Here is a 21,758-nt window from a genome sequence, read left to right as displayed (position 1 = left end):
TCCTGACTTGGAACTATATCGCTGTTCCTTCACTGTCGCTGGGTCAAAATCCTGGAACTCCCTTCCTAACTGTAATGTGGGTGTACCTACCCCACGTGGACTGCAGCGGTTCAAGAAGGCAGCTCACCACCTTCTCAAGGGTAATTAGGGATGGGCAATAAATGCTGGCCTGGTCAGCGACGACCACATCCCATGAATGAATAAAACAAAAAGCAGAGAAGGCTGAGGGAGGACATGATTGAGGTATAAAAAATTATGAGGGGCATTGATCGGTTAGATAGGAAGAAACTTTTTCCCTTAGCGGAGGTGTCAATAACCATAGATTTAAGGTAAGGGGCAGGAGGTTTAGAGTGGATTTGAGGAAAAATGTTTTCAGCCAGAGGATGGTTGGAATATGGAATGCGCTGCCTGAAGAGGTGGTTGAGGCAGGAACCCTCACAACATTTAAGAAGTATTTAGATGAGCACTTGAAACGTCATAGCATACAAGGCTACAGGCCAAGTGCTGGAAAATAGGATTGGAATAGTTAGGTGCTTGATGGCCGGCACAGACACGATGGGCCGAAGGGCCTGTTTCTGTGCTGTATAACTCTGACTCTGTGACACACTTGTCCATATTCACATTAATTTGCCAGTTCACACCTATTCTGCAAGCCTGTTAATGTCTTCCTGTATGTTGTCACATTTTTCCTTCGTATTAACTACACCTCTAAATTTGGTGTTTTCTGCAATTTTTGAAATTATACTTTTGATTCCTGAGTCCAAATTATTAATGTAAATTGTGAAAACAGCAGTTCCAGCACTGATCCCTGTGGAATGCCACTTTTGCCAGTCTGAGTTGCTACTGTAAATCCGTACTGTTTGTTTTCTGTTTTATAGCCAGCTTGCTATCCATTCAGTTACCTGCCCTCTGCCTTCACATACTCTGACCTTAGTCATGAAGTTTAATGACTTATCCAAAAGACAGTTACCTTTGACAATACAAAGCTCCCTTAGTTGCAGTGAAGTGTCAGCCTAGATTATGTGCTGAAGTCCTGATGTGGGGTTTACAATTGCCACTTACTGTCCTTAAGATTTGAATGCTACTAACAAAAGGTTTTGCAGCAAAGGAATTAATTTTGTAGCTGTACTTAGATTGGGTTTATTGTATTTTGAGAAAATTACCATATTCAGTGAGACAACTTTACATATAATTATTGTCAGTGACATAATCTTATTTTACAATATTCCACTGCCTAACTGATGTTTTTGAGCATTTAAGGAATTTGAAAGCAAGTTTCAACTTCAAAGTAAGTGTGGATTAAGGTTTAGTTATACAAAAAAGTATTTATCAAAACCAGAAATAATTCTGTATCCTGTGCCTCATGCTGCGGAATCTCTTTAATGTTGGTCTGCTAGTACTGCAGCATTGAAAATTGCTGGAAATCAAATTCTGACATTGAGCGTTGCCACATACACTCATTAAATACAAAAATATGGAAAGGCGGTCAATGAAATTAGCAGTAGCGTCTCCCAGTTGATGAACGTACAGTTGTAAGCCATTGCATTAATTGGATGCCTTTACAGTCTCTTCACCAAACCTAATTAAGTGACTCATTGGACACAGGCTTGTCTTGAAAATGTACATGCTCGGAGCCATTTGATTTAAACACAGACTTGGTCCCATTTCCCATCCCTGCCTCCCCCAATACTGTAATTTTGTTTAAAATTATGTCGACTAACATTGTAAAAAAATTTCCTCACTTAGGAGTCTTTCGCTGTTAGACATGCTACTGGAAATTTTACAAGCAATTTCATGTGTTCAAAAAGCTTCAATTTTTGCTTCAAGGATGGAAGTTCTCGGTTCATCTCTGGAAGACGAGATAAATAACCTAGTTTTATTGATCTCTTGCGTTTCTTGAAATAAATGGCAAGCAAAGAAGCAGGTACATTCTGTTCTGAGACTTTGGCTGCCTGTTGAAAATGAACCGAATGACGAAAGTAACTTGGGCCTGAACAAGGCAGGAAACACAAAAGATACTGGTTTATTTTTTGCTAAATTGGGTGAAATCTGAAACAAAAGTTGACATTTAAGTCACAACAACGTAAGGTTCAGATCTCAGACAGCATTGTTTTTAATTTTGAAGAAAACAGGTAGAACAGGCCTAAGGAATACTGGCTTGGATTTTGTGGCGTTTTTGATGGCGAACTATCAGTGCCTCTGAAACAGACTGCAACTTCAGGATTCAGTGTAAGCGCAGATTAACATGAGAATCCTGAAGTCATGGTCTGTCAGTCACTACTCTGCAACAAGTTGCGCAGTGGACCCTCCCCAGAGCCAACAATTATTGAAATCAGTTGTTGCAGCAAGAACTTCCCATTTTCCCCTCTCACATTGCTTTTAGAAACCTCATGAAAGGTTACTGCTTGTTCAATCAGATATAACTGGATTTTTAATGGCAATCTGAGTAATAACTATTGCTGGACAACTGATCTGGCCCTGAAAATTATATCTTTATATTTGTATAGTGTTGAGAGAGCAGCGAGAAGCAGCGGGAACAGAGAGGGGCAGCAAGAGCCCAGGTAGGTGAATAGAGATGCAGTGGCAGACATTTAAGGGGATATTTCAGAATACACAGAATAGATACGTTTCAACAAGAAAGAAAAATTCTAGGGGTGGGACCCTCCATCCATGGTTAACTAAAACAGTTAAAGGTAGTATCAAACTTAAAGAAAAAGCCTAAAATTGCGCAAAGTTGGGAGGCAGGTCAGAAGATTGGACAGAATATAAAAAACTGCAAAGAATGACTAAAAGATTGATGAGGAAGGTAAAATTAGAGTACGAGAGAAAGCTAGCTAGAAATATAAAGACAGACAGTAAAAGTTTTGATAGATATTTAAAAAGAAAAGAGTTAACAAAGTGAGCGTTGGTCCTATAGAATGTGAGTTTGGGTAATTAATAATGGATAATAAGGAGATGGCAGATGAATTGAACAGATATTTCACATCGGTCTTCACTATTGAGGATACAAGTAACATCCCAGTCCATGTAAGGTAGGTATACCCACAGTGCTGTCAGGAAGGGAGTTCCAGGATTTTGACCCAGCAACAGTAAAGGAATGGCGATATAGGTCCAAGTCAGGATAGTGTGTGACTTGGACGGGAACTTGCAGGTGGTGGTGTTCCCATGCATCTGCTGCTCTTGTCCTTCGAGGTGGTAGAGGTCGCGGGTTTGGAATGTGCTATCTAAGGAGCCTTGGTGCGTTGCTGCAGTGCATCTTGTAGATGGTACACACTGCTGCCACTGTGTATCGGTGGTGGAGGGAGTGAATGTTTGTGGATGGGGTGCCAATCAAGCGAGCTGCTTTGTTCTGGATGGTGTCGAGCTTCTTGAGTGTTGTTGGAGCTGCACCCATCCAGGCAAGTGGAGAGTATTCCATCACACTCCTGACTTGTGCCTTGTAGATGGTGGACAGGCTTTGGGGAGTCAGGAGGTGAGTTACTCGCCGCAGGATTCCTAGCCTCTGACCTGCTCTTGTAGCCACGGTATTTATATGGCTACTCCAGTCCAGTTTCTGGTCAATGGTAGTCCCTAAGATGTTGATAGTGGGGGATTCAGCGATGGTAATGCCATTGAATGTCATGGGGAGACAGTTAGATTCTGTCTTGTTGGAGATAGTCATTGCCTGGCACTTGTGTGGCACGAATGTTCCTTGCCACTTATCAGCCCAAGCCTGGATATTGTCCAGGTCTTGCTGCATTTCTACACAGACTGCTTCAGTATTTGAGGAGTCGCGAATGGTGCTGAACATTATGCAATCATCAGCGAACATCCCCACTTCTGACCTTATAATTGAATGAAGGTCATTGATGAAGCAGCTGAAGATGGTTGGGCCTAGGACACTACCCTGAGGAACTCCTGCAGTGATGTCCTGGAGCTCAGATGATTGACCTCCAACAACCACAGCCATCTTCCTTTGCGCTAGGTATGACTCCAACCAGCAGAGAGATTTCCCCCTGATTCCCATTGACTCCAGTTTTGCTAGGGCTCCTTGATGCCATACTCGGTCAAATGCTGCCTTGATGTCAAGGGCAGTCACTCTTACCTCACCTCTTGAGTTCAGCTCTTTTGTCCATGTTTGAACCAAGGCTGTAATGAGGGCAGGAGCTGAGTGGCCCTGGCAGAACCCAAACTGAGCGTCACTGAACAGGTTATTGCTAAGCAAGTGCTGCTTGATGGCACTGTTGATGACACCTTCCTTCACTTTACTGATGATTGAGAGTAGACTGATGGGGCGGTAATTGGCCAGGTTGGACTTGTTCTGCTTTTTGTGTACAGGACATACCTGGGCAATTTTCCACATTGCTGGGTAGATGCCAGAGTTGTAGCTATACTGGAACAGCTTGGCTAGGGGTGCAGCAAGTTCTGGAGCACAGGTCTTCAGTACTATTGCCGGAATATTGTCAGGATCCATAGCCTTTGCAGTATCCAGTGCCTTCAGTCGTTTCTTGATATCACGGGGAGTGAATCGAATTGGCTGAAGTCTGGCATCTGTAATGCTGGGGGCTTCAGGAGGAGGCCGAGATGGATCATCAACTCGGCACTTCTGGCTGAAGACTGTTGCAAATGCTTCAGCCTTGTCTTTCGCACTGATGTGCTGGACTCCCCCATCATTGAGGATGGGGATATTTGTGGAGCCACCTCCTCCAGTTAGTTGTTTAATTGTCCACCACCATTCACAACTGGATGTGGCAGGACTGCAGAGCTTAGATCTGATCCGTTGGTAATGGGATTGCTTAGCTCTGTCTATTGCATGCTGCTTATGCAGTTTGGCATGCAGGTAGTCCTGGGTTGTAGCTTCACCAGGTTGACACCTCATTTTGAGGTATGCCTGGTGCTGCTCCTGGCATGCCCTCCTGCACACTTCATTGAACCTGGCGTGATGGTAATGGTAGAGTGGGGGATATGCTGGGCCATGAGGTTGCAGATTGTGGTTGAGTTCAATTCTACTGCTGCTGATGGCCCACAGCGCCTCATGGATGCCCAGTTTTGCATTGCTGGATCTGTTCGAAATCTATCCCATTTAGCACGGTGACAGTGCCACACAACACGATGGGCAGTATCCTCAATGTGAAGGCGGGACTTCGTCTCCACAACGACTGTGCGGTGGTCACTCCTACCAATACAGTCATGGACAGAAGCATCTTAGTTTAGAGATACAGCACTGAAACAGGCCCTTCGACCCACCGAGTCTGTGCCGACCATCAACCACCCATTTTACACCAATCCTACACTTATTCCATATTCCTACCACATCCCCACCTGTCCCTATATTTCCCTACCACCTACCTATACTAGGGGCAATTGCTAATGGCCAATTCACCTATCAACCTGCAAGTCTTTGGCATTTGGGAGGAAACCGGAGCACCCGGAGGAAACCCACGCAGACACAGGGAGAACTTGCAAACTCCACACAGGCAGTACCCGGAATTGAACCCGGGTCACTGGAGCTGTGAGGCTGCGGTGCTCACCACTGCGCCACTGTGCCGCCCCAATGTGCGGCAGGCAGATTGGTGAGGACAAGGTCAGGTATATTTTTCCCTCGTGTTGGTTCCCCCACCACCTGCCGCAGACCCAGTCTAGCAGCTGTATCCTTTAGTAGTCGGTCGGCTCGGTCTGTAGTGGTGCTACCGAGCCACTCTTGCTGCTGGACATTGAAGTCCCCCACCCAGAGTACATTTTATGCCCTTGCCACCCTCAGTGCTTCCTCCAAGTGGTGTTCAACATGGAGGAGTACTGACTCATCAGTTGAGGGAGGGCAGTAGGTGGTAATCAGTAGGAGGTTACCTTGCCCATGTTTGACGATGCCATGAGACTTTATGGGATCCAGGGTTGATATTGAGGACTCCCAGGGCAACTCCCTCCCTACTGTAGACCAGTGTCCCGCCACCTCTGGTGGGTCTGTCCTGTCGGTGGGACAGGACATACCCGGGGATGGTAATGGCAATGTATGGGACATTGTCTGTAAGGTATGATTCCGTGAGTATGACTGTGTCAGGCTGTTGCTTGACTAGCCTGTGGGACAGCTCTCCCAACTTTGGCACAAGGCCCCAGCTGTTAGTAAGGAGGACTTAGCAGGGTCGACAGGGCTGCGTTTGCCGTTGTCGTTTCCGGTGCCTAGGTCGATGCTGGGTGCTCCGTCCAGTTTCATTCCTTTTTATTGACTTTGTAGCGGTTAGGTACAACTGAGTGGCTTGCTAGGCCATTTCAGAGGGCATGTAAGAGTTAACCACATTGTTGTGGGTCTAGAGTCACATGTAGGCCTGACCAGGTAAGGACAGCAGATTTCCTTCCCTAAAGGACATTAGTGAACCAGATGGGTTTTTACAGCAATCGACAATGGTTTCATGGCCATCATTAGACTAGCTTTTAATTCCAGATTTATTAATTAAATTCAAATTCCACCTTCTGCTGTATTGGGATTCGAACCCATGTCTCCAGATCAATACCCTGGGTCTCTGGGTTATTAGTCCAGTGATAATACCACTACGCCACCGCCTCCCCTCTGTCTTAGAAAAATGTTAGAAGCTATTATTAAAGATGTTATAGCGGGGCATTTAGAAAAATTCAAGGTAATCGGGCACAATCAGCATGGTTTTGTGAATGGGAAATCATGTTAAACCAATTTATTGGAGTTCTTTGAGGGAGTTATATGTGCTGTGGATAAAGGGGAACCGGTGGATGTACTATACATAGATTTCCAGAAAGCATTTGATGAGGTGCCACATCAAAGGTTATTGAGGAAAATAAAAGCTCATGGTGTTGGGTTAACATATTGGCATGGATAGAAGATTGACTAGCTAGCAGGAAACAGAGTAGGCATAAATGGGTCATTTTCTGGTTGGCAAGATGTAACGAGGGGTGTGCCACAGGGATTTGTGCTGGTGCCTCAACTTTTTAGAATTCATATAAATGGCTTGGATGAAGGGACCGACGGTATGGTTGCTAAATTTGCTGGTGATGCAAAGATAGGTAGGAAAGTAAGTTGTGAGGAGGACATAAGGGGGCTACAAAGGGATATAGATAGGTTAAGTGAGTGGGCAAAGATCTGGCACATGGAATATAATGTGGGAAAGTGTGAAATTGTCCACTTTGGCAGGAAGAATAAAAAAGAAGCATATTATCTACTTGGTGAGAGATTGCAGAATTCTGAGATGCAGAGGGATCTGGGTGTCCTAGTCCATGAATCGCAAAAGGTTAGTATGCAGATACAGCATGTAATTAGGAAAGCTAATAGAATGTTTTAATTTGTTGTGAGGGGAATTGAATACAGAAGTAGGGAGGTATGCTTCAGCTATACAGGGCATTGGTGTGACCACATCTGGAGTACTGTGTACAATACTGGTCTCCTTATTTAAGGTCGAATGCAAATGTATTGGAGGCAGTACTGAGAAGGTTTACTGTACTAATACCTGGAATGGGCGGGCTGTGTTATGAGGAAAGATTGGACAGGCTAGGCTTGTATCCGCTGGAATTTAGAAGAGTAAGAGACGACTTGATTGAAACACATAAGATTCTGAGGATAAAGCCGTGCGCAGCTCAGGGAAAAAAAAATCCGACCCGGGCCCGACAAAACCATATCGGACCTGAGCTCAACCCGGCCCGAGACCCTCTATTTTTTCCCGCACCCGATCCGACCACCGGAATGTTCCCTTTACCTAGCTTGCGACTCCGAATCTGCAGCATGAGCTTGATGACGTCATAGAGACGCTCACTTGCTCACTCCGCAGACTCAAAGTTTCCCTCCGTGACATCCCGGACTCCCAGCTCAGGTAGGTTTTTTACTTTTAACACTTACCAGCCGAGCAAAATACAATTCTTACTTTGTGTGTCCGACCCGGACCCGGCCTGACCTGAGCCCGAAAGCCGGACCCAGAAGAGCGACCTGACACATGTCATGGGGTCCCGTCAAGTTCTGGTTGGGTAGCAGGCCTTTACCTGAGGGGTCTTGACAGGGTGGATGAGGAAAGGATGTTTTCCCTTGTTCCCTGAGTGTGGTGGGAAACAACAGGAGTGGAGCAGGGCTAGTTGCTGCTGCCGCCGCCAGTCCATAGGTTCAGAGCCGGCTTTCGGAAAGAAAAATCGAGGTGTGACATCAGAGGGAATTAGGTAGGTGATTGGCTGGTGAATATTTCCTATTTATCTTATCTAAACAAGGAAATAAATTGGTGTGTCTTATCTTTTTTTAAAGGTAAAGTTTGTTACTACTAGTAAGGTGTATTAAGTATTAGTAGGGTTTCTCAGTATTAAGGTTTATCAGTATTCATAAGGTTTATTGATACTAAGGTTTATTAGTATTGTTAAAGGTTTATTAGCAATAGCAAAGTTACTGACAGATAAAGGAATGGCAGAGCTGCTCCAACCTCTAGCGTGCACATCCTGTGCTTCCTGTATCCCGGATAATCATATTTGCAGGATGTGTCATCTGTTGCAGCAGTTTGAGCTCTGGGTTTCGGAACTTGAGCAGCAGCTGGCGTCACTGCGATGCATCCATGAGGTTGAGAGCTTCATGGATAACAAGTTTATAGATGTGGTCACCTCACAGCTTAAGAGTATGCAGGGAAAGAGGGAATAGGAATGGCCAGACAGTCAAGAAGAAACAGGCAGGTAGTGCAGGAGATCCCTGAATGCGTCTCACTCTCCGATTGCTGTTCAGTTCTGAATATCAAGGAAAGTGATGGTTCATCTGGTAGTGCAGCCAGAGCCAACGCTGTGGCACCGTTGGCTGGCTCAGCTGCAACGGGAGCCCAAAGAAGACTGAAAAAGCAATTGTGATAGAAGATTCGATAGTCAGGGGAACAGACAGACAGACATTTCTGTGGCCGCAGACGTAAATCCAGGGTGATGTGTTGCCTCCCTGCTCCCAGGGTCAAGGATATCACTGGCTGCAGAGCACGCTGAGAGGGAGGGTGAACAGCCAGCAGTCGTGGTCCACATTGGTACCAATGACATAGTTAGAGGGATGTGGTCCTGCCGAAAGAGATTACTGAGCTAGGTAAGAAATTAGTAAGCAGGACCTCAAAAATAGTAATCTCCAGATTACTCTCAGTACCATGTACAAGTGTGTATAGAAATAGGAGGATAGTGCAGATGAATGTGTGGCTGGAAAGATGGTGCAGGGGGGAGGGCTTTAGATTCCTGTGACACTGGGACTAGTTGTGGAGAAGGTTGCAGCTGGGACAAATTTCCTTGCAGGGCGATGTGCTACTGCTATTGGGGAGTGTTTAAACTAACTTGGCAGGGGTTTGGGAACCAGGAGGAAATATCAAGGTGCACAGAATACTGGGAGAGCTAGATTGCACTAGATTAAGGAATAGTAAGTTATTAGGTGGGTCAGAGTAAGGGAGAAAGTAGTAAAGTCTAAATCAGGGTTAATGTGCATGAATGTGGATGCACGGAGTATTGCTAATGAGATTGGTGAGTTACAGGCGCAGATTGACGTGTAGAAATATGATGATGTGGCTATAACATAGACCTGGCTCAAAGAAAGGCAAGACTGGGTGTTAAATATTTCTGGATACAAGGTGTTCAGGAATGATTGGAAGGGGAAAAAAGGGGGAGGAGTGGCAGTATTGATTAAGGAGAGCATAGCAGTGCTGGAGGAAAAGGATGCCCCAGAGGGGTTGAGGACAGTATCTTTTTGGCTAGAGTTAAGGAACAAAAAAGATGCAGTTACATTGCTCAGTGTTGTATATAGACCACCAGCTAGTGGGAAGGACATGGCGGAACAAATTTGCAAGGAAATTACAGAAAGGTGCAAAAATTATAAGGTAGTTATGGGACACTTTAATTATCCAAACATAGACTGGGATAATAGTGTAAAGGACAGTGAGGGGCAAGAGTTTCTAGAGTGTGTTCAGGAAAATTTTCTACAATAGTAAACGAGAAAGTAGGCACTGCTAGACTTGGTTCTTGGGAATGAGGTGGGCCAAGTGGATCACGTATCTGTATCAGTAGGAGATCATTTTGGGGGTAGTGATCATTATATCATGAGGTTTAGGTTGATTATGGAAAAGGACAAAAAGCAATCCAGGCTAGGAATAATTAATTGGGGGAAAGCCAACTTCAATGGGTTAAGAATGGAGCTGGGGTGAATAAATTGGGGTCAAAAGCTGGCAGGAAAACTGGTAGATGAACAATGGGCTACCTTCAAAGAAGAGAGAGTTTGGACACATTCAAGGTATGTTCGCTCGAAGGGGAAAGGTAGGGTAAACAAATCCAGAGCTCCCTGGATGACAAAAGAGATAGAAATAAAGAAGAAAAAGAATGCTTATGACAAATGCCAGATACAAAATACTATTGAGAACCAGGCTGAATATAGAAAGTCCAGAGGGGAAGTGAAAAAGCAAAAAAGAGAAGCCACGAGCCAGTATGAAAAGGGCAGTAAACATAAAAGGAAATCTCGTTATAAAAATATATAAATAGTAAAAAGGTGGTAAAAGAAGGAGTAGTGCTGATTAGGGACCAAAAAGGGGATTTGCACATGTAGGCAGAGGGCATAGCTGAGGTATTAAATGAATACTTTGCATCTGTTTTTACCAAGGAAGAAGATGCAACCCAGGCAATGGTGACCGAGGAGGTAATTCAGACACTAGAAGGGTTTAAAATTGATCAGGAGGAGCTATTGGATAGGCTGTCTGTACATAAAGTGCTTCAGACACCAGGACTGGATGAGATCATCCAAGGATACTGAGGGAAGTGAGAGTGGAAATTGCAGAGGCACTGGCCATAATTTTTCAGTCTTCCTTAGACTCAGGGCAGTGCCAGAGGACTGGAGAATTGCAAACATTACACCCTAGTTCAAAAAATGGTGTAAAGATAAGCCCAGCAGCTGCAGGCCAGTCAGTTTAACTTCATTGGTAAGGATATTTCTGGAAAGAATAATTCAGGACAAAATTAATAGGCACATGGACAAATGTGGGTAAATTAAGGAAAGCCAGCATGGATTTCTTAAGGTAAAATCATGCTTAACTAACTTGTTGGAGTTGTTTGAAGAGATAACAGAGAAGGTCGACAAGGGCAATGCACTTGATGTGGTGTACATGGACTTTCAAAAGGCATTGGATGCAGTGTCGCACAGCAAGCTTGTGAACAGAGTTATAGCTTATGGAATAAACGGGACAGTAGCAACATGGATGTGGAATTGCCTGAATAACAGGAAACAAAGAGTAGTGGTTAATGGATGTTTTTTGGGCTGGAGGAAGGTTTGTGGTGGAGTTCCCCAGGGATCAGTGTTGGGACCCTTGCTTTTCCAGATATACATAAATGACATAGACCTTAGCGTACTGGGCACGATTTCAAAATTGAAACTTGGAACCATTGTGCACTGTGAGGAGGATAGTGTAGTACTTCAAAAGGACATAGACAAGTTGGAATAGGCGGACAAGTTGGAATAGGCGGACAAGTGGCAAATGAAGTTCAGTGTGGGAAATGTGAAGTGGTACATTTTGGTAAGAAGAGCATGGAGAGAGCATGTAACATAAAGGGTACAACTCTAAAGGAGCAGAGGGACCTGAGGGTATATGTGCCTAAGTCACTGAAGGTGGCAGGACAGTTTGAGAGAGCGGTTAATAAAGCATACAGTATCCTGGCGTTTATTAATAGGGGCATAGAGTACAAGAGCAAGGAGGCTATGTTGAACTTGTATAAGACTTGTTCAGCCTTAGCTGGAGTATTGTGTCCAGTTCTGCGTGTCGTGCTTTTGGATGGATATGAAGGCATTAGAGAGGGTGCAGAAAAGATTCACGAGAGTTGTTCCAGAGATGAGGAATTTCAGTTATGAAGATAGATTGGAGAAGTTGGGACTGTTTTCCTTGGAGAAGAGAAGGCTGAGAGGAGATTTGCTAGAGGTATTCAAAATCATGAGGGATCTCGACAGAGTAGATAGTGTTACGACCTGGTGAGAAAGAGGTCTAGGGGTCCCTTTCAGCCTTTATCTGGTCTTACTGTAACAGGGTTTTTTTTTTGAAACACACTGTTTTTAGCTCTCCATTGGTGAATCCTTGTTCACCGCTTTCCAATTATAAGGTAAAGAAATGAGCACAAACAGGCTTTCTTAGGTTTAAAGAAGAAAGGTGAAATTTTATTAAACTTAAACTCTAATTCGGTTGACGCCTCCGGATACACGATGCTCCCACGCCAGCATGCATACGCGATACGCACATGCAGATAGAGACAGAAAAGAGCAGAAGAAATAAAGTGGAAAAGTTTGAGGTAATATCTGAAGAGTTTTAGTTACAGGTCTTCGAGCTCACTGTATAGTCCTTGATTGTAGGTAGATTTTGCTTTTTGTTGGGGCCCAGTATTCCTCTTAAACCTTGTTCATTGTAGGAGACTTTTCTCTCCTGGGGTTCATGTGTCTTCAATGGATTCCAAAGCTGGTGAGAAAGACATGGGAGCAGACAGGAGAGAGATGTTCTTCCAGGAGCAAAACTGCCTTCTAAGGACATAAGGACATAAGAACTAGGAGCAGGAGTAGGCAATTCAGTCCCTCGAGCCTGCTCCACCATTCAATACGATCATGGCTGATTTCATCTCGGCTTCAACTCCACTTTCCTGCCCATTCTCCATAACCCTTCAACCCATTACTAATTAAAAATCTGTCTATCTCCTCCTTAAATTTACTCAATGTCCCAGCATCCACCGCACTCTGGGGTAGTGAATTCCACAGACTCACGACCCTTTGAGAGAAGTAATTTCTCCTCATCTCTGTTTTAAATCTGCGACCCCTTATCCTAAAACTATGACCTCTCGTTCTAGATTGCCCCACAAGAGGAAACATCCTCTCTACGTCTACTTTGTCAATCCCCTTAATCATCTTATATACCTCAATTAGATATCCTCTCATTCTTCTAAACTCTAGAGAATAAACGCTTAAACTGCTCAATCTCTCTTCATAAGACAAACCCCTCATCTCTGGAATCAATCTAGTGAACCTCCTCTGAACTGCCTCCAATGCAACTACATCCCTCCTCAAGTAAGGGGACCAGAACTATACGCAGTGCTGCAGGTGCGGTCTCACTAATGCCTTGTACAGTTGCAGCAACAGTTCCCTACTTTTATACTCTATTCCTTTAGCAATAAATGCCAAAATTCCACTTGCCTTCCTTATTACCTGCTGCACCTGCATACTAGTTTTCTGCTATTCATGCACGAGGACACCCAGATCCCTCTATACCGAAGCACTCTGAAGTTTCTCTCCATTTAGATAATTTGCCTTTCTATTCTTCCGACCAAAATGGATAACCTCACACTTATCCACGTTAAACTCCATCTGCAAAATTTTGGCCCATTCACTTAACCAATCCATATACATTTGTAAATTTATTTCTTTATTGCAATTTACTATCCCACCTATTTTAGTGTCATCTGCAAATTTGGCTATAGTACCTTCTATCCCTGCATCCAAGTCATTCATGTAGATTGTAAATAGTTGGGGCCCGAGGACTGAACCCTGTGGCACCCCACTAGTTACATCTTGTCAACCAGAAAAAGGCCCATTTATCCCGACTCTCTGTTTTCTGTTGGTTAGCCAATCCTCTATTCAAGCTAATAAATTGCCCCTAACCCCATGTGATCTTACCTTGTGTATTAACCTTTTGTGTGGCACCTTATCAAATGCCTCTGGAAGTCCAGATATACTACATCTACAGGATCCCCATTATCCACTTTACTTGTTACATCTTCAAAGAACTCTAGCAAATTAGTCAAACACGATTTACCCTTCATAAAACCATGCTGACTCTGATGGATTGCGTTTTGACTTTCTAAATGTCCTGTTATTACTTCCTTAATAATGGATTCTAACAATTTCCCAACGACAGATGTTAAACTAACTGGTCTATAGTTTCCTACTTTCTGCCTCCCTCCCTTTTTGAATAAGGGCATTATATTAGTTTTTGTCCAATCCACTGGAAACTTCCCTGCATCCAGGGAATTTTGGAATATTATAACCAATGGATCCACTATTTCTGCTGCCACTTCCTTTAAGACCCTAGGATGTAGGCCATCAGGCCCTGGGGACTTGTCTGCCTTCAATCCCAATAGTTTGCTCAGTACTTTTCCCCTAGTGATGATGATTGTTCTAAGTTCCTCCCTTTCTATAACCTCTGCATTACTGTTACTATTGGGATGGTACAAGTGTCCTCCACCGTGAAAACTGAGGCAAAATACTGATATAGTGTCTCCGCCATTTCTGTGTTCCCCACTATTAACTCCCCAGTCACATCCTCCAAGGGACCAACATTCACTTGAGCTACTCTCTTCCCTTTTATATACTTATAGAAGCTTTTGCTATCCGTTTTTATATTTTGCACTAGTTTTCTTTCATAATTTACCTTTGCTCTTTTTATTACTTTTTTAGTAACCCTTTGTTGATCTTTAAAGGTTTCCCAATCTTCCAGGCTACCACTGGCCTTTGCAATATAGTATGCCCTAGTTTTTGTCTTTATGTTATCCTTAATGTCCTTGCTTAACCATGGATGCTTTTTTCCCCCTCTTAGAATCTTTCTTCTGCTCTGGAATCTATCTTAGTTGGGAGGAATTGAACATCTTAAACATCTGCCACTGCTCATCAACTGTCCTACCTTTTAGTCTTCCTGCCCAGTACACTAGGGCCAAATCGGCCCTCATGCCTATGTAATTATCTTTGTTTAGCTCCAGAACACTAGTGGTGGGACTCCAGTTTCTCACCCTCAAACTGAATTTGAAATTCTAGCATGCTATGATGACTCTTCCCAAGAGGATCCTTGACTATGAGATCATTAATTAATCCCACCTCATTATATGATACCAAATCTCGAATAGCCTGCTCCCTGGTTGGTTCCACAACATATTGCTCCAAAAAACAATCTCTAATACATTCAATGAACTCTCCCTCAAGGCTACCCTTGCCAATTTGATTAATCCAGTCTATATGCATGTTAAAATCACCCATGATTATTGCCGTACCTTTCTTACAAGCCCCCAATATTTCCTGGTTTATACCATGCCCCACTGTGGAACTACTGTTTGGGGACCTATAGATTACTCCCACCAGGGACTTCTTTCCCTTCCTATTCCTTATTTCTACCCAGACTGATTCTACGTCTTGATCTCCAGTGCCTATATAATTTCTCACTACAGCACTGATCTCTTCCTTTACTAACAAAACTACACCACCTCCTTTTCTGTCCGAAATACTGAGTATCCTTGGATATTCAATTCCCAAACCTGGTTTCCCGGCAACCATGTCTCAGTAATCGCTACTAAATCATACCCATTAGTCTCTATTTGCGCAGTTAACTCATTAATTTTATTCCGAATGCTTCGTGCATTCAGATGCAAAGCCTTTAAAAAGTTTGTTCTATTATCAAATTGCCCTACTCTCATACAATTCCTTGGTGCAATATGACGTTCACATGTTCTGTCCCTACCTTCCATTTTCTGGTAACAATCAGCCTCATCACTAACCTGCACTCCCACTTTCTCCTTTAACTTTGACTTCCTAATTTTCCATGCAACTGAACCCTCCCCCCACCCCCCCTGTCCCACTACTAAGTTTAACGCCCCATCTACAGCACTAGTTATGCGATTCGCCAGGACTCTGGTCCTAGCATGATTCAGGTGGAGACCGTCCCATCGGAACAGCTCCCTCGGTACTGGTGCCGATGTCCCATGAATTCGAACCCATTTCTCCCCACACCAATCTTTAATCTTATTGACCCTGCGCCAATTAGCTTGTGGCTCAGGTAGTAATCCAGAGATTATTGCCTTTTTGGTTCTGCTTTTTAATTTAGCCCCTAGCTGCTCATATTCCCTCAGCAGAACCTCTATCCTCATTCTATCTATATCGTTGGTACCTACGTGGAGCACGACAACTGGATCTTTCCCCTTCCACTCCAAGTTCCTCTGCAGCCCAGATGAGATATCTTGAACGCTGGCACCAGGTCGGCACCACAGCCTTTGGGACTCGCGATCCTGGCCACAGAGAACAGTGTCTATGTCCCTAACTATACTATCTCCTATTACGACTACATTTCTCTTTTCTCCCCCCAACTTGAATGGCTCCCTATACCACGGTGCTATGATCAGTTTGCTCATCCTCCCTACAGTCCCTGCTCTCGTCCACACAGGGAGCAAGAATCTCGAATCTTTTGGACAAGGGCTGAGGCTCCTGCAACTACCTCCTGGATCCCTCTACCTGCCACACTCATAGTCACACCCTCCTGTCCCTGACCACTGGCCGAATTCAAGGTAATCTCCTGAAACACAGGTCCAGGTAACTCTCCCCCTCCCTGATGTGTCGCTGTGTCCCAAGCTCAGATTCCAGCTCAAACCCTGTCTCTACAATTTAAAACTCCCCACGTTGGCCAGCAGGGTGATCACATGACTGGTTTGAACGGGTCTGTACTGTGTATTGTATGGGAGCAGGGGATAGTTCCTTTGTTCAACACTGTCTGCTAATATGAAAAAATGTCTTTCCGGCCAGGGGCTTTGCAATTCCTTGTAACGGGCCTTCTCTTCATCCCAGCAGCAGTTTGAAATATAATGTCCACGTGGCAAAATTAATGTGCCTCAGTCTTGGCTGGTGGGGGGCCTGCATGACAATAGGGAGAAACTGTTCCCACTTGTGAAAGGATCGTGAACTAGAGGGCACAGATTTAAAGTAATTGGTAAAAGAAGCAAAAGCAACATAAGGAAAAACTTTATCAAGCCGTGAGTAGTTAAGGTCTGGAATTCACTGCCTGAGAGTCTGGTTCAAGCAGGTCCAACTGAAGCATTCAAAAGGGAATTAGACTGTTTATGAAAAGGAAGAATGTACAGGGTTACAGGGAGAAGGCGAGGGAGTGGCACTAGGTGAAATGCTCATTTGGGGTCTGTGTGGACATAATTGACTGGCCTCCTGCGCTGTAACGATGCTGTGATTTGTTAAATATCTCCATTATGATTAATTGCTAGATTTTTTAAGCTAAATTTTTTAATTCTTTTTAAAGCTTTTTCATATTTCACTTTCTGCCTTCACCCATGTGCATTTCCCAATCTTCATTTTGCTCTGTGTAAAATTTGTAAAAAGTGATTTAATTTTAGTGCTTTTGATTTCCTCATTTTGGTCTGTGAGAATTCTTTAATGTGATTGGCTGCTTGTCAGCTTGATGACATCATCCAGCTCCAAGTTTGGAAACCCTGTTAAAGAATGCTACAATGTCTTAGAAGTTAAAATATGCTTAGGATAAACATATATTTAGTGGTCAGCTTGAAGTAGGTAAAGGATTAGGTTAGTTCTGTAAGTTTTGTTTTTTTAGAAACAAACCAGTGGAATGATTATTCTTAAGTTGTAGTACCCAGGCTGGAAAGGGGAATGATCAGATGATCCTCTGCAATAGTGGGAGAGTAACTGCATAAATACTTAAAACCAGTAACCATACTTCAAAGCTTTGTTTGGATTTTAAATTAACCTTGCCTACTTAAGATGCTTGCTGGAATGCAAAAGTTAATGAGTGTGTGGAAATAGAATAAGAGTTACCTTAGTGAATCATCCTTAATAGTCTGATAAGGAATTATAACAGACTGGAATATCCATTGTGAACAAAAAGGCAAAAATGAACTGTGAGGCCCTTAACTGAAAGTAAGCTTGAAAGTCAAAAATGGCATGCCATAAGTGAGTTTTGAAACTAGCTTTGGGGAACAGGTCAGGAAGAGATAAGGGAAGTAGTTCTGATGATGATGCAAGGACTGAATGTACATTCAAGGGCTATACAATATCATAGAAGATGAAAGATAACTTAAGGATGGGCTTTTACCCCATGGCTTAAACAAAGAACTCGACATACCATTGGGCCTGTTATGTTAAGAAGAACTTTTGCAGGACAATTAAGTCCTGTCAATATAACTCCTAGGTCCACCCTGAAAAAGGGTATGAAGAATAAGTTTTTTTAAGGAAACCTTTGCAGTTGGTGGTGAAGAGGAGGACTCTCAAGTGGATCCATGCTGACTTCGGTCAAACACTCTTGGGTACTTCGAGAAGTCATGAAGACATGAGGCACTGAGAAGACAGATAAAAAAGAAGAACAATAAGATCGAGAGCTACAAGCATAAATAGCTGTGTAGGAATATGATGTATTGGCAATAATAGAAGTGTGGCTTAAAAATGGTGACAACTGGGTGTTTAATATTCAAGGATACAAAGTGTTCAGAAAAGATAGGGAAGGGAAAAAAAGGAGGCAGGGTGGCAGTATTGATTAGGGAAGACATTGTAGTGTTGGAAAGAGATGTCCTTGAGGCAAAGACAGAATAAGTTGTTAACAAGACAAAGCACCCACTAAGTGCAAGCTCAGAAAGTGGTCTATTCCATATAGCTCCTTTATATATAGATAAAAGGCTAAAGCTCAGAACAGTCAATTGACCCTGTTTTTCTTTCAAAAGTATATATCTGAACAGAAAACGCAATGAAATATGTGATCTCAGCTGTTCTTCCTTGCTGACATTCAAATCTGGCACTGGTGGCATTGGAAAATAAGTTATTTCTGCTCAGCACATCACTGATGTGGAGAATGTAGTGATAATGCCCCTCAGCAGTGATAAGACCCAACATCATGAGTGGAGCCTTTGGGCTAAGATGGCTTGTTTCATTTTTGAGATGTGGACTTGACCAAAGGTCTAGTGGTCACCTCCCAAAACAAGATAGTTACCTAGATTTCATTGTAGCTTACCATGGCAGTAGCTATCAATAATCTATTTCCTGAAATAGGAAATTAGTTTATATTGTCTCTTCATTTCACTTCATAGCAAGCATTTTTCACATGTGAACAGATAAAACCATAGAGGTTGAATGAATGACTTGGATGTTAAATTGCCCAACAGGTGTGGTGTTCCTTATTCCACTTGTAAAACTATCCAGCCTGTGCTTTCATTCTTATATTGACTTAGTACAGCTTGGAAGTTGTTTTAGTTTAGATTGACCTTCTTGGAAGAGTAAAGGTTTCAGTGCTACTATCTGTAAGCAAAGAACTAAGACCATGTGTTCAGAATGAAGTTACTTCTCTTATGTGGCTGTGTAATGGTGCATATTTTGATATTCCAAGGTGATTTCCCCTTGGGACGATGGGAAATCCTTTACTATGTGGACGTTTGAACCTCCTTCAAAGCATGCGGAAAACCATTAACACAGTTGTTAACTTAAGATTTAAAAGCTCTGATATTCTTTTGTAGCATTTCAACTCATTTCATGAGGTGCTTTAGAACCAACAAACTTTAGTTGCCCTTTTGACATTTTACTTTGTTTTTAAAAAATCTTTTGAAACATAATTTAACTTATTTTACTAAACAATGCTGATGAACAAATGATTGTAAATTTCAGTTGTCCTCAGGCACCAAGACTAAAGAGCTTGTTGTCTGGACGACCATTTAAGTTGTCTCAAAATTATTTGTAGAGCAGCCCTGAAAGATGGAAGCAATATGTTCTGAGTAGGAAAGTTTTATATATGTACAGTGCTGTGGCCCCGGAGACATAGTCAAAACAGAAATAGATGTACTTGAAATCACTGGGCAGTTTTCAATTGCTGTTGAATTATCTGTGGCACTGTACTCATTTCAGGCTGGATGACAGGAAGATTTTTTATAAGCAAAATGCTCCATTGGTGATTTTCTTTATCTTGTTTTGCAGGGAAAGAAAGAAGTTGAGGCAGTTTCAGTTGGGGCCATTCTTTCTGACTACCAGCGGGTCAGAGTAGAAAATGTGTAAGTACATTAATTTGTTAAACCTTATTTAATTTAGTGGGTAAATGGATTGAATTTATTCAATTTACAAAACATAATTTGGTCTGCTCATTATGAGAAAGAACTGTAGTAATTTAGGGACTTGGTTAACTGTAGTATTGCAGCAACCACTGGAATAAAAATTTGGAACCAACTGCAAAACAGTCTCTTTTTTATTGTTGCTTTTTTATTCTTGATTCACAACATCTTCAACTCTTTCACAGTTACAGGCAAAAAATGGCGATAGAAATTATACAAAAGTAAAATACTGCAGATGCTGGAAATCTGAAATAAAAACAGAAAATCTGGAAATACTCAGCAGGTTAGGCAGCATCTGTGGAGAGAGAAACAGTGTTAACGTTTCAGATCGATGATGCTCATCGACCTGAAATGTTAAATCTGTTGCGCCATCTCCACAGATGCCTGACCTGCTATAGAAATTGTGTCAGAAACATGAATGTGAATTGGCAAAGTGCAGATGGGGGCAACAGTTAAAACTGGGAACAAGTTAAATTCTGTACTCACTGATTTGTTTAAGCATGGCAGCAGACAACTCTGAATCTTGACATCCCTTCCTCATGTTTGTCTGTAACTGTTCTGCAATTGTGATGAAGCTGCTCATGACTTCCACCTTGCAATAATGGAAGATGCAAAGCCTCCATAGCAGCACATTCGTAAGAGATCGTCTGTATAATTGAGATTTCCACTGTCCATTGCATTACCACTCTTCCATGCATATTGGGGTGGGGACTTATCTTACCATGCAATGAGGCAAGTGACTCCTTTGTATGATCCTGCTGCTATTTTTGCTTCTATTTCTGATCAGGCCAGCTATGATCTATATCCGCTACAATGCAGAAGGGACACACAATGTTCTGAACCTGCTGTCAGATGGTCCATCTTCAATCAGAGCCACTGCTACCATTTCGTTACCAGTCAGTGCCCGACCCTATGGTTCATCATGAACATCGCTACCTTTTCTTGAAATCTGTGATGATTCAAGTCTGATTGGTGTTCTGGTTCATGCTGCATTTCAATTTTGGGAAAAATCAATGCCTGCACTTGCTGATAAATTGCATTTATTTTATCAAGTTAGATTTTTATTCACTGTGAATACCGATACAGAAAAGAAATTTGGCCTAAGAGTAGCTCATTGAATACATGCATTTGGCTCCTTTTATTGGGCAGGAAGAGTTTTCATTTGTGTGCTTTTTGGAGTTGGAATGGTAAACTGCACGAATAAGTGAGTAAAAGTTACTTGTTACCAGTGATGCCAAAAATACAGCACATTGCCGGTACATAAGCATAACTATCCATGTACGCATTACATTGTCAATGTTTGCATTGGTTGCAAGCTGTGTGTGGACAAATTCACAGGACATAAATTTTGAATATTGTTGTCCTACTGTCTTACAAACTCCTGCACTTTCCCCAAAAAAGTAACAATATGTTACTGATATGGGACAGGGAGAGTCCAAGTCCTGCTCCACTCTGTGACTTCTGATTGTGTGGCAGTTTTGCATTTAAATATAAGAACAGTGGAATTCAGACATTATGATTTGGCCCATGAGAATTGCTTCTTATAATATATTGTCTTTCTATCATGGCATGTATATTGTAACTTGTATTTGCTATTTTAATCTCTGCTACCTTGCTTGCTACATATTTATCAGCATTCTTTTGTGTCACTACAGCATTTTATGCATTTGCAATTCAAGCTCACCAACATATCTATCTTACTTTGCTACTTTACAGTAATCATAGAATAGTTAGGGCACAGAAGGAGGCCATTCGGCCCATCAAGCCCATGTCGCCTTTTTGGAAGAGCAGTTTAACTGACCCTACACCCCAGCCCAATATATAATATTTATACCTAGCCTTTGCTCTTCAAGTTGTATATATTTTTTTTCTTCCTTCTATCCAGGTCCTTCTACTACTCCCACACTTGCATCCTCCTTTGCATGTTTGGGCCAGTCCTCCACCAG

The 21,758-nt window shown here is 42.7% G+C and overlaps 1 protein-coding gene across 6 annotated transcripts in view; it reads left to right on the top strand.

The window, feature by feature from the left end:
* Positions 1-21,758, top strand: part of dph6 (diphthamine biosynthesis 6) — a 391,285-nt gene that overhangs the window by 100,764 nt on the left and 268,763 nt on the right. For all 6 annotated transcript variants that reach the window (XR_010975725.1, XM_068039383.1, XM_068039384.1 and 3 more), the window contains one exon: positions 19,682-19,755. Coding sequence is in view for 5 of the 6 variants with exons in the window: in XM_068039383.1 (XP_067895484.1) it covers positions 19,682-19,755 (74 nt within the window). In the remaining variant the exon portion in view is untranslated. The remainder of the gene's footprint in view (positions 1-19,681; positions 19,756-21,758) is intronic.

This window comes from Heterodontus francisci, chromosome 9 (genome assembly GCF_036365525.1).
Source record: "Heterodontus francisci isolate sHetFra1 chromosome 9, sHetFra1.hap1, whole genome shotgun sequence".
NCBI lineage: Eukaryota > Metazoa > Chordata > Chondrichthyes > Heterodontiformes > Heterodontidae > Heterodontus > Heterodontus francisci.
The sequence above is the reverse complement of the archived record's forward strand: the minus strand, read 5'-3'. Positions and strand labels throughout refer to the sequence as shown.